The sequence below is a fragment of the Oreochromis aureus genome, linkage group 1 (genome assembly GCF_013358895.1).
Source record: "Oreochromis aureus strain Israel breed Guangdong linkage group 1, ZZ_aureus, whole genome shotgun sequence".
NCBI classification, from domain to species: Eukaryota; Metazoa; Chordata; class Actinopteri; order Cichliformes; family Cichlidae; genus Oreochromis; species Oreochromis aureus.
This window is the reverse complement of record NC_052942.1, coordinates 3,824,603-3,837,823: the sequence shown is the minus strand read 5'-3', so window position 1 is coordinate 3,837,823 and position 13,221 is coordinate 3,824,603. Positions and strand designations below refer to the sequence as shown.

At 41.2% G+C, this 13,221-nt stretch overlaps 1 protein-coding gene across 2 annotated transcripts in view; it reads left to right on the top strand.

Annotated features, from left to right (window-relative positions):
• The window catches only part of LOC116334313 (CD82 antigen-like), a 43,691-nt gene that overhangs the window by 15,804 nt on the left and 14,666 nt on the right, over positions 1-13,221 (top strand). The window contains exons 1-3 of one of the 2 annotated variants that reach the window (XM_039621812.1): positions 595-673; positions 1,144-1,216; positions 3,936-4,008. In XM_039621812.1, coding sequence (XP_039477746.1) covers positions 1,148-1,216; positions 3,936-4,008 — 142 coding nt within the window. In that variant the 5' untranslated portion in view covers positions 595-673; positions 1,144-1,147. Of the gene's footprint in view, positions 1-594; positions 674-1,143; positions 1,217-3,935; positions 4,009-13,221 lie in introns of those variants that run through there. The other variant, XM_031757726.2, reaches the window with a different exon arrangement.

Sequence of the window (13,221 nt, the reverse complement as noted above, 5' to 3'; positions counted from 1 at the left end):
TAAATCCTTAAATGGTCTGGCACCTGTATATTTGTCCGATCTGCTGAAGCCCTATGTCCCCCCTCGTTCACTCCAGTCAGCTGAGCAGCTGTTGCTCTCAGTCAGTAGATCACGGCTGAAACTTAGAGGAGACTCTACTGTTGCCCCAAAGCTTTGGAATGATCTTCCTCTTCACATTAGGCAATCTGCATCAGTGCTGGTTTTTAAATCCAGATTAAAAACTCATTTTTATTCACTGGTCTTTGACTCAGTGGGTAACTGACACTGTTATTTTATTGTTATTTAATTATTGTAGTTATTATTCTTTTTGTACTTTTTATCTTTCTGCTGTACAGCAGTTTTGTCAGCCGTGTGTTGTTTTTAAAGTGCAATATAAATAAATTATGGTATGGTATCTGAGATTGCACCTGTCTGCCTCACAAGTGCACTGTACCTCCCTCCATCCAACTGCACACTTCTTCGAGTTGGCTGAGTAACTTTGCGAGTAACTTTGAGCTAGAAGAAGAGAGTAATACAAGCACTTTGTCTCCTGGTGAAGGGCCATGCTGCAGCCCCCTCTCCGCCGCATCCTGCAGCCAGCGGGTGAAGGCAAAAGGTCGGTCCTTCGCATACATATGCACCCCCCAGGAACAGACCCAGCTGGGCCATGATAGCCTTACAAACATCCATGAAGGTGATTGGCTGGGCCATTCCAGCAGCTTTAGTTTCTTTTTCTGAAACCAACTGAGAGTTTCCTTGGCTGTGTGTTTGGGATCATTGTCTTGCTGAAGCATACACCCTCATTTGGTCTTCATAATCCTGGTGGATGGCAGCCGATTGTTATCAAGAATGTCTTGGTACATTTTTCCATTCATCCTTGCTTCAATTTTATGAAGACTGCCAGTGCAGTTTCCCCATGCTCACAGATTGAGGTCATACTGGTTTTGCAGGTGTAATCCTTTAGATTTGAGCCCCTGGTCCTGATCTGATCATCATGATCCACAGTGGTTTCTAATTCTTACAGCATCTGTTGCCACTTCTTTACATCAAGATCATCGCTAAAGCTGATCTGTTACAATTAAACTGCATCCTGTAATAATCTCCGCTTCTGGGTCTGTTAATGTAAATTTCTATTATGACTCTTCATTTGTCTCATGTTCACAGATAAATGACCATGGGGATAGGCTGCATAACAGTGAGCAAGTACTTCTTGTTCCTCTTCAACCTCATCTTCTTTGTAAGTATTTTAAATTTACTAGTGACTCATAAAAGTGTTCTGTTGCAGAAAAATGCACCTTTAGGATGGTGTTAGAGCAGCTGTATGTTTGTGATTGAGTTTATTCCATTTCATTCAGTTCATTTCAATTTTATTTAATATTGCGCCAAATCACAACAAGAGTCGCCTCAAGGAGCTTAATATGGTAAGATAAAAACCCTACAATAACAAAGTACATTTGATAACACATAAGTAAGCATGGGAAGACTGCCCGGCTTGTATTGTAGAATATCATGCTTTGGCCTCCTCTACTTTTTAGAAGAATTTTATAGATGTTAGATTGTGTCAAATGGTGCTAAATAGAACAGAATAGAATAGAATATAGTTTATTTTGAGCATGTAAATATAACTAAAATAACAAAAAATTAAACCACTGACAGGTGGTGAGTAACAGATTATCTTGTTACAATGCAATGTTATGTTGGAATACCAAGGGCCCAGGCGTTTAAGGCATTTCTGTCCAGGGTGTACTCTGCCTTTTGCTCTGTGACAGCTGAAATAGACTTTCCACCACCTTAAATTGGATAAGCAGAAGAAAAAGGATGGATCGATATATATGGTTTAAAGTAGTGCTTGTTTTGCTTTGACAGTTTAAGTCAGTTTAAGGCACTAACATCAACAGTCCACCAAAGTGACCAATCTTCCTTTGGGCTCTGCCCTCCAAACAGTGAAAAGTTAAGGTAGTTTATGCTGTGAGTTCTATGTATGCATGTTATTAAATTAACATGTAAGGAATTTAATTGTGCTTGCAATAGTTTGGGGGTGGTTTTTGCGCACTGAACTTTTGGCATACACTACTGGTCAAAAGTTTTAGAACACCCCAATTTTTCCAGTTATTTATTGCAATTCAAGTCGTTCATGTCCAATGAATAGCTTGAAATGATACAAAGGTAAGTGGTGAACTGCCAGACCTTTTTTTAAAAAAGGTAAGGTTACCCAAAACTGAAAAATAATCTACATGTAGGAATTATATAAAAAGGCTTTTTTTTCAAAATGGGTTAACAATTTAAAGCTGTTCAGCAGCAATGGAAGTTGATGAAGCCTTGAAAGCTGGTGCTACTAATTCCTACAGCTGTTCCAACTGTTTTGGATTACTTACAACCCCCTCTGTGTGCATATTAGCAGTGTTGGAACGCACCGTAAAAATCAGCTGAACAGTATTGTACTGCAGAAAGTAGTGCGTTGATGCAAAAATGGTGAGAAAAGGGCAATTATCAATGGAGACAGACCATCATAGCAAAGAAAGTCAAGGTGTCAGTAAGTACAGTTTCCTTCACCATCAAAAGGCACTCAGAAACAAACCCTGACAGGAAGAGGTCTGGCAGACCCAAAGACACAACTGAATCAGAGGACAAGTGTCTGAGAGTTAACAGCTTGTGTGATAGGCGTAAGCAAATCTAAGTTTCAACTATGAAGAGAAGACTTTGAGCTGCAGGTTTGACAGGACGAGTTGCAGCAAAAAAGCCATTGGCAAAGAGGCTTTCCTGGGCCATGAAACACCACCATTGGACTACTGAAGACCGGAAGAAGGGACTGATGATTCAAAATTTGAAATCTTCAGTTCATCACGTAGGATCTTGTACACCATCGAATAGGTGAAAGGATGGTTCCACAGTTCCATCAACTTTCAAACATGGAGGAGGAAGTGTGATGGTCTGGGCCTGTTTTGCTGGATTCAGGGTCGGTGACTTGTACAGAGTGAGAGGCACCCTGAACCAAAATGGCTACCACAGCATTCTGCAGCACCATGCAATACCCTCTGGTATGCACCTAGTTGGTCAGGGATTCATCCTACATCAAAGATAATGACCCACAACATATTGTTCAAGCTATGTCAGAACAACCTCAGGAAAAAAGAACAAGATGGTAAGCTTGAAAACATGGAGTGTCCAGCACAGTCTCCAGACTTAAACCCCATCGAGCTGGTTTGGGATGAACTGGACAGAAGAATGAAAGGTCCACATTTATGGGAAGTTATGCAACAGATATGGGAAGAACTTTCTGAAGAATATTGGATTTCTATTGTGGAAAGAATGCCACAGGTGTGTTCAGCTGTTATATCTGCCAAAGGTGGCTACACTGATGAGTCCAATTGCTTATTTGTACTATGCTTTCATTTCAGAGTGCAATGAGATGTTGAACTGCATAATTTTCAATAAAACATTGGAGAAAGTGAGGTGTTCTAAAACCTTTGACCGGTAGTGTTAATGTAATTCCAAACAGACATAGACAAACAGGCAAACATGTTGTTGGCTTGTTGGCTAATGTTAAGGAATATTCAATACAGCAGCTTTTTGTCAAAATAAAGGTAAAATGTCAAGAAATGAATCAACAATTTGCGGTCTTGCATTAAAACTCTTAATAGAAGTGGGTTTTCATTGTACCTGCATTTCACTCTCTGCATTTGCGGCTTTTGACATAGTCCCTACGGTTTAGTTTCCACTGTGTTCCTATTTGTACTGACAGATATTTCACCTACAGTTTACCTTTAGACATTTCTGAAAACACATAATTTCATGCTTCTCATTGATGAGTTTTTAGCACCAATTTTGATCAAAGTTTATTTTAAAATACATGAAAATCATGGAAATGAAGTGGTGTTTGTAACTATCAAATTTCTGGTATTGTGACATCCTTTCATTCTGATAGTTCTCATGCAGTTCTCATATGTATCCTCCAGCTGTTTGGGGCCGTCATCGTTGGCTTTGGATTTTGGATTCTCCTGGACAGTCAGACTTTCATCGTTGCCCTGAGTAAGTGCTTGATCAGGTGTGAGGTCATCTGTACTTCTCTGTGTGTTTTAACCAGTGGTGGGAAGTAACGAGGTACAAATACTTTGTTACTGTACTTGAATTAATTTTTAGGTATCTGTACTTGAGTGTTTATTTAAATTTATGGTTTTCGGGGTTTTTATTGTTAACTTGGTGTCCCTGGGTCTTTTCCCATGTTGTAGTTGTGTGTCTTTTTTTGAAAGAAGTATTTACACGTTACCATAGCGACCAGAGAGCATTAAGGGCCAGATAGGAGGATCTAACTCTTTATATTGTTGGCGCATTTCAGGAGAACGCTGCTAATAAAGTTAACAATTACAAAGTGAATTCTCATTTATTATTATATTTACAAAATTCCACAGTTTTTGTCTTCGTCGTATTGTTTTATTTTGTTGTATTTATCCGCGACACCTTAAAGGCCGATCCGTGAAAATAGTGTGTGACGTTAAACCGGTCCGTGGCCCAAAAAAGGTTGGGGACCGCTGATCTAGAGTGTATATCCTTTGAGTCAAAGTGGGCTGAAAGGAGTGCAGGTGTCCGTATGTTGTGGTTGCGGTACTTCAAATCTAGCTAGCGTTACATGGAGGAAACATGAAGGGAGTTATATTTTTTAAGTGTCAGGTAATTTGAAATTCAACATTTTTATCAGCTTAACAAACATAAACAAACATACCAACTGTTGTGTGCAGTTTGGCGCAGAGTGTGTTGCTGAAAATAGTTGGCAGTTTGTATGAGATAAAGATGTTAGCTTGTCATACTGTGGTTAATTTATTGTAAAGCACTGTGCTGGACTGGTGCACAGTGGCTGTGGTGTTCATTGCAATTGTTGGTTTACATCAACAATGCTAATTTGCATTTAAGATGATTATGGTTAGATTAATTTGCTGACTCCACATTTGTACCAACATTCTAGTAACAACACAATATACAGTATGCAGTCAGTGTGGAAAATGGGAATCGGCCAAGACATTTTGAGTTGTGATTCTTTTCCCTATGCTGAGACACTACGCAGATCTAAGGGTTCCCCACCTGCTGAATCCCACTGTAACCCCTTATTGTACTAGTTTTACTGTTTAGATGTGGCGGCAAAGTCACCCTCTACCGTGTAGGCAGCAGAATGTTCTTTTTAAAATGGTCTCTCTTCGCTTGCGTCCTACATAACAGATTCAAACTGAGTGCATTCAATAGAATTACAATTTATATTAAATATTTCAATTATCATGTAGGAATATTAATTTTATAATATTAATACAGCACAGGTATTGGTTTCCTTTGTAAAAATGGTAAGTAGGAATGTCCTTCCAGGAGCTACTTTTTACTTTCTTACTTTGAGTACATTTCAGAGCCTATACTTTTTCACTTTTACCTCAGTACTTTTACTTTTACTGGAGTATTTTTTTAACACAGGTATCTATAGTTCTATCTAAGTAAAGAAAGTCTGTACTTTTTCCTCCTGTGGTTTTAACTTTACTTCAGTCACTTTTCTGTGTGTTGTGCTCTTATTGAATAGGAGTATAAAAATAGCATTTGGTGTGAGTCCTACTAAAACAGAAATGTTATATTGTATTTTCTCCAGTGGATCCTTCCCACTAAACCCCTTATGGGTTGCATTTAGGCCAAAAAAAAACAAAAGGCTATGATTAAGAGCCTAAATGTGGCCATGTTCTAGCTCCAAGTGTCACTGTTTGTTTGTGTGACAGGAAGAAAAAAGAAGAAATGCAAACATTGGGAACCTCAGATTTTATGGTTTACTTATTTGAATTGTTAAAAGAAACTATGAAACTCAAAACTGTATCAATATATGATCAGACATAAGCATACCATTCATATTTTGCCAAAGGATTTCATTTTTTGAACATTTTCCAGCAAATTCTGGATAATTGATTTTTTTATTTTTTTTTTAAACAATCATCAGATCCCATTTAAAATAAGGCTAAAATCTGTAAAACAAAGAGACAGCTTACCATGAAATCCCTTTTACAGTAATTATTTTAGTAATGAATCTATGTTTTTTACATCCAATGTATTGATACTTCTGTGACTATACATCATAGACATTAAACCGGTGCAGAGAAACTATGTTACAGCCTATGATACTGATGAGTTATAGATTTTGGCTTTACATTATGATTTTTGGGGGGTTGGTCAAATATAATATATAATAATTTAATCAACATAAAGTATGTGCTACAAACTGTGTTTCCTAAACTTCTTCAATGTAGTAGTATGGACTACCTGTACATTTTTATGTAGTTATTCCATTAGCAACAATATTATCAGTAATTGATCTTAAAGAAGTCTGAAAGCCAACAGTTGTTGGTGATACCAGGAAATTATGTCTTGAGGTGTATGCATGTTGAGTTAAACAAATATATCCAGCTACTTTCCTTAATTTTTTGTATGTTTTGCTCTTTGCCTTCAAGCTGGCAGTAATTAAACCGTTACTTTAAAAGCCATCTCTAGACCCAGCAGTCTTAGCTAATTATAGGCCAATCTCCAACCTTCCTTTCATATCAAAAATCCTTGAAAGAGTAGTTGTCAAACAGCTAACAGATCATCTGCAGAGGAATGGCTTATTTGAAGAGTTTCAGTCAGGTTTCAGAGCTCATCACAGCACAGAAACAGCTTTAGTGAAGGTTACAAATGATCTTCTTATGGCCTCTGACAGTGGACTCATCTCTGTGCTTGTCCTGCTAGACCTCAGTGCTGCGTTCGATACTGTCGACCATAATATCCTATTAGAGCGATTAGAACATGCTGTAGGTATTACAGGTACTGCACTGCAGTGGTTTGTATCATATCTATCTAATAGACTCCAATTTGTTCAAGTAAATGGAGAGTCCTCTTCACACACTAAGGTCAATTATGGTGTTCCACAGGGTTCAGTGCTAGGACCAATTCTGTTTACATTATACATGCTACCCTTAGGCAGTATCATCAGAAGGCACAGCATACATTTTCACTGCTATGCAGATGACAACTCTATCCATCTATCTATCCATGATACCAGATAACACACACCAATTAGTTAAACTGAATATCTTAAAGACATAAAGACCTGGATGACCTGCTTCTAAATTCAGATAAAACTGAAGTTATTGTACTCTATAGCTAGGGCAGGATTAAGTGATCCTGAATTCTCCCTTAGTTACACTGCAGTGCATCTAGGCTGCTTGGGGATTCCCATGATGCATTGTGTGTTTCTTCTTCGTGACCCTTTTCCCTTACTACGGGTTTACACACCTCTCTGCATATTAGTTATTATTAATCACTGGCTCTCTTCCACAGTGTGTCTTTGTCCCATCTTCCTTTTCCTAGCCCCAACTGGTCACGGCAGATGGCCATCCATTCCTGAGCCTGCTTCTGCCGGAGGTTTCTTCCTGTTAAAGATAAAGATAAAGATAAAGATAACCTTTATTAGTCCCACAGGTGGGAAATTTGTTTTGTTACAGCAAAAGTGCAAAGTTATGTAGCAGAAATGAGAAAACACTGGAATGCAATAAAATAAAATAAAATAAAATACTATATACAATAGAATAAAATAGAATACAAATACTATATACAACTGAGTAAGAAAATACAAAAGTACAACTTTGTCAGAGAAAGAATTTCACATATAGCAGTCTTATTGCACGTGTGAGGGTTTGATCAGCTGCAAAAGTCTTTGTTGTGGAGTCTGACAGCAGTGGGGAGGAAAGACCTGCGAAATCTCTCCGTCCCACACCGTGGGTGCCGCAGTCTCCCACTGAAGGAGCTGCTCAGTGCTGTCAGAGTCTCTTGCATGGGGTGGGAGATGTTGTCCAACAGGGATGACAGCTTAGCCGCCATTCTCCTGTCACTCACCACCTCCACTGGGTCCAGAGGGCATCCTAGAACAGAGCTGGCCCTTCGGATCAGCCTGTTCAGTCTCTTCCTGTCCCCAGCAGAGATGCTGCCGCCCCAGCAGACCACTCCATAAAAGATGGCTGAGGCCACCACAGAGTCATAGAAGGTCTTCAGGAGTGGGCCCTCCACTCCAAACGACCTGAGTCTCCGCAGCAGGTACAGCCTGCTCTGCCCTTTCCTGTAGGGGCGTCTGAGTTATGACTCCAGTCCAGTTTGCTGTTCAGATGAACACCAAGGTACCTGTAGCTGTCCACAGCCTCAATGTCCATACCTTGGATGTTCAGTGGTTGCAGTGGAGGATGTTTGTGCCTGCGGAAGTCTACCACCAGCTCCTTGGTTTTACTGGCGTTGATCTGGACGTAGTTCAGCTGGCACCAGTCTACAAAGTCTTGAGTCAGTCCTCTGTACTCCCTGTCGTCCCCATCAGTGATGAGGCCGACTATTGCAGAGTCATCAGAGAACTTCTGCAGGAAGCACTGGGTGGAGTTGTGGGAGAAGTCTGCAGTGTAGATGGTGAAGAGGAACGGAGCCAGAACCGTTCCCTGTGGGGCCCCCGTACTGCAGACGACCCTGTCCGACACACAGCCCTGAGTCCTCACATACTGTGGTCGGTCGGTGAGGTAGTCCAAAATCCAGGTAGTGAGGTGATGGTCCACTCCAGAGTTCTCCAGCTTGTCCTTCAGAACCGAGGGAAGAATAGTGTTGAAGGCACTGGAGAAATCAAAGAACATGATTCTCACAGTGCTCCCAGCGGTCTCCAGGTGAGTGAGGGAATGATGTAGGAGGTGAATGACGGCATCATCCGCTCCAATGCCAGGCTGGTAGGCAAACTGAAGTGGGTCCAGTGATGAACTCACCAGGAGCCGAAGCTGAGCCAGGATCAACCGCTCCAGGGTCTTCATCAGGTGGGATGTCAGAGCCACCGGCCTGTAGCTGTTGAGGTCCTTGGGGCATGAAGTCTTTGGCACTGGTACGACACAGGAGGTTTTCCAGAGCTGTGGGACTCTCCCCAGCCTCAGGCTCAGGTTGAAGAGGTGCTCCATCACCCCACACAGTTGGTCCGCGCAGGACCTGACGACCCTCGAGCTGATGCCATCTGGGCCCACTGCCTTCTTGCCATTAATCCTCCTCAGTTCCCTCCTAACCTATCCTGGGTGGTTGAGAGGAAAAGGAAGTTTTTCCTTCCCACTGTTGCCAAAGTGCTTGCTCATAGGGGTTCATGTGATTGTTGGAGTTTTCTCTGTTTTCTTTGAATTACTGTAGGGTCTTTACCTTAAGATATAAAGCACCTTGAGATAATGAGATAATTAAATGAAGACATAACAGTCAGTGACATTGCTTTTAAAGTTTCTCGTGAAGTTTTTGTGAAGTTCTGTTTTCAACTAAAGAGCTTGGAAAGAAAAGCGTCTGGACTTCTTTGAGTTGCTTGAAGACATTTCACCTGTCATCTGAGAAGCTTCTTCAGTTTTAGGGTCAAATGGTGGAGAGTCCCAGATTTAAACCCTGTGGGAGTATCCCCGCAAGAGGGACAATGGACCCTCTAATGAATTCAGTCAGTCAGGAAAAATCACAAAAAAACAAACAATGGTTATGATTATTTTAGTACTTATTAGGAAGGGTTTTTTTTTTACATTTCTCATCTGCTCTTCTGTATTCACAGATATTTGCTTCTGCAGGTGTTCAAGTTGGGCATGATACTGCCTTACACATAACAGTTATTATTAACAATAGCAGTTAACATATTCCAAATAGAAATACAGATTTAACGCTGGTATCAAAACGTAAAACTTCGATCTGTCCTTAACCCTGACAGAGGACTGTGTGTCTGTATCAGTGCAGTACAGATCAGACGGACATGGTCGCTAAGGATTCTCAATAACCTTGCTATAGATCAAAAGAACACTTGGTGGGACATCAAAATTCTTGAGGGATATAAAATTAAAGTACAAGAATGAACACTAAAATGTCAAAGAGGAAAACTGGATTAAATGTTAGATGTTTAAAGTCTGACCACAGCAGAAACATTTTCATGAATATACTGAATCTTAAACCAAAGGCATATACCAAAAGCTTCAGTTTGGAAACACATCTGTTTGTAGTTGTTCAGTAACTGAAGAGCCATTGTTTGTTATGACTTAGCAGATTGTAAATCTAACATCAGAAAGATCTTTAAAACTTACAAGGTTAACCTGCAGTAAAAATATATCAAGATGGTAAAAAGAGATTAAGAGAAGAGAAAGATGAGTTGTGTCCATGAGGGGGAAAAAGGTACAGACATGACTGAAGAAGGGTCAATGAAGACATATAGAGACAGTGACCAAGTGTAATAGAGAAAGAATAGAACAGTGAACATCACTGAGGATGTTTGTCATCCATGGCTGCTCAGCAGGTGTCCTCATCAGACACAGGGCTCTTTCAGCTCTGTCCAGCATCAGTATGCATCACATCAGCCTAGTGCGCTCACTCCCTTACTCATCACTCCACACTCGCAACCCACAATACATCACTGGCTGGACAAAGCTGAAAGGATGGACAGACGGCCTGATAGCACAAGTCCAGAGAGTTGAGCTCAGGAATGTGGTCATACAACGCAAACCGTATGAAATGTCTACATGTCTCACTTATGTGCAGATGCATTTTTGTATCTGTGTTAATGTTTCACTCCAGTATCCCCACTTTTACTGTTGGATGTCATCTTCTTATACATTTGTATATATATATATATACATATGTATAAGAAGATGACATCCAAAGGAGGAGATAGAAGCCACTGACATCAAGACAAGAAAGCTCCTTATCATGCATGGCGGGTTTCACCCCAAGTCCAACACCCTGAGGCTGTACGCTAAGCGGAAGGAAGGGGGCTGGGAACTGGTGAGTGTCAGCACCACAGTCCAGGATGAGACAACGAACATCCACGAATACATCACCAAGATGGCCCCAACTGACAGCGTGCTCAGTGAATACCTCAGGCAGCAGAAACCCAAGAAAGAGGAGGAAGGCAAGGAACCATCATGGAATAGAATAGAATAGTTTTTTATTGTCACTGTTACAAGAACAGTGAAAGGCAGTTTGGCATCTCTCCATGTGTGTGGAGTACACAGTAGCGTAAGTATTTACACAATAACAGACAAATTACATTTACACAAGAAAGATATGTACAAGTTATACATACACCTGCAAACATACACGCACATACATACATATATGTATATATACATATTTGCATCCGTACATGCATACACACACATATTTCCACATACACGCTTACATCTATATACATACACATACATGCCATCTAACTAGCAGGTGCATTGAGAGGTGCAGTGTGATCAGTGATATTGCACATTGAGTGGGGGGGGTGCTGTTGGAACTATACTAAATAATGTTATAATAAATACAGTTTAAAGAGGTAAGGGTGTTGGTTGCATTGAAGTATAAACAGAAATACGATTTATAAATAAGGTGTAATGTCCATGAGTGTTGGCAGTGCCCCTGCACGGTATGTACCACCGGCAGATAGTGGAGGTGGCTGATATCCAGAAATCCTACCAGTGGCTGGACAAAGCTGGACTGAAAGACAGCACAGAGGCACTAATCATGGCAGCACAAGAACAAGCTCTGAGTACAAGATCCATAGAGGCTGGGGTCTATCACACCAGGCAAGACCCCAGGTGCAGGCTGTGTAAAGATGCCCCAGAGACAATCCAGCACATAACAGCAGGGTGCAAGATGCAACCAGGCAGGGCATACATGGAACGCCATAACCAAGTGGCCGGCATTGTGTACAGGAACATCTGTGCCGAGTATAACCTGGAAGTCCCGAGGTCAAAATGGGAGATGCCCCCAAGGGTGGTGGAGAATGACCGAGCTAAGATCCTGTGGGACTTCCAGATACAGACGGACAAAATGGTGGTGGCTAACCAACCGGACATAGTGGTGGTAGACAAACAGGAGAAGACGGCCGTAGTGATCGATGTAGCGGTTCCGAATGACAGCAACATCAGGAAAAAGGAACACGAGAAGCTGGAGAAATACCAAGGGCTCAGAGAAGAGCTCGAGAGGATGTGGAGGGTGAAGGTAACGGGTGGTCCCAGTGGTAATCGGAGCACTAAGTGCAGTGACTCCCAAGTTAGGTGAGTGGCTCCAACAGATCCCGGGAACAACATCGGAGATCTCTGTCCAGAAGAGCGCAGTCCTGGGAACAGCTAAGATACTGCACAGAACCCTCAAGCTCCCAGGCCTCTGGTAGAGGACCCGAGCTTGAAGGATTGACCGCCCACAAGGGTGAGGGGGGATTTTTTTTTTTTTTCTAGCTGAGCCTCTTGGAGGGCTAAATTCAATTCAATTTTATTTGTACAGGTGGGCCCTACAATAATACATACAGAGCCGAATACAGTGACCTCAGTTTTATCTGAATTAAGAAGCAGAAAGTTAGAGGTCCAGGTCTTTCCTGCAATTTAACTAATTTGTGTGTGTTATCTGGCTTCATAGATAGATATAGTTGGGTATCTATCTACAGATACAGTTGGCACAGAGATGAGTCCACTGTCAGAGGCCATAAGAAGATCATTTGTAACCTTCACTAAAGCTGTTTCTGTGCTGTGATGAGCTCTGAAACCTGACTGAAACTCTTCATATAAGCCATTCCTCTGCAGATGATCTGTTAGCTGTTTGACAACTACTCTTTCAAGACTTTTTGAGATATAATTAGCTAAGACAGCTGGGTCTAGAGATGGCTTTTTAAGTAACAGCTAAAGAGCGAATGACTTCACCAGAGTCCACTAAGTCCATGTTCTGGCCTGATCGTTCTGTTTGCACACACTGACAGAAAGAAGACAGAGAAGTAGAAGAAAATGAAAGTGCCCTCCCCTACTTAATGGGAGCCTTGCAGTGACCCACCCAATTCATCAGGATGCCCGATAAAAGCCAGATTTAGTCTTGACCAGCGCAAAAAAACTCTTTTGGTATCAAAAAGCTGCTGTCAGGGTTTACCAAACAGCTGCAGTGTCAGTTTTGTCACTGAAGCTGGAGACAAATGCCCATGGAAGTGTAAAATCCTTTGAGTAATCTACTAACAGTGCCCTAGTTTATAAACAAAGATGCAGTCAGTTCATTTCAACAATTACCTACCAAGAACAGAGCAGATTAGCAATGCAGATTAGCAGCTCAAAAATGCGTGCAGCCAATGAGGAAGTTAGGGAGGGAGTGTTGTCCTAACAAAAATAATCCAGTGTAAGTGCAGGTTTCAGACCTGTGTCTCTCTGAAAACAGGCTGAAGAAGAATCAGTATGATTTTTCTATTAGGGT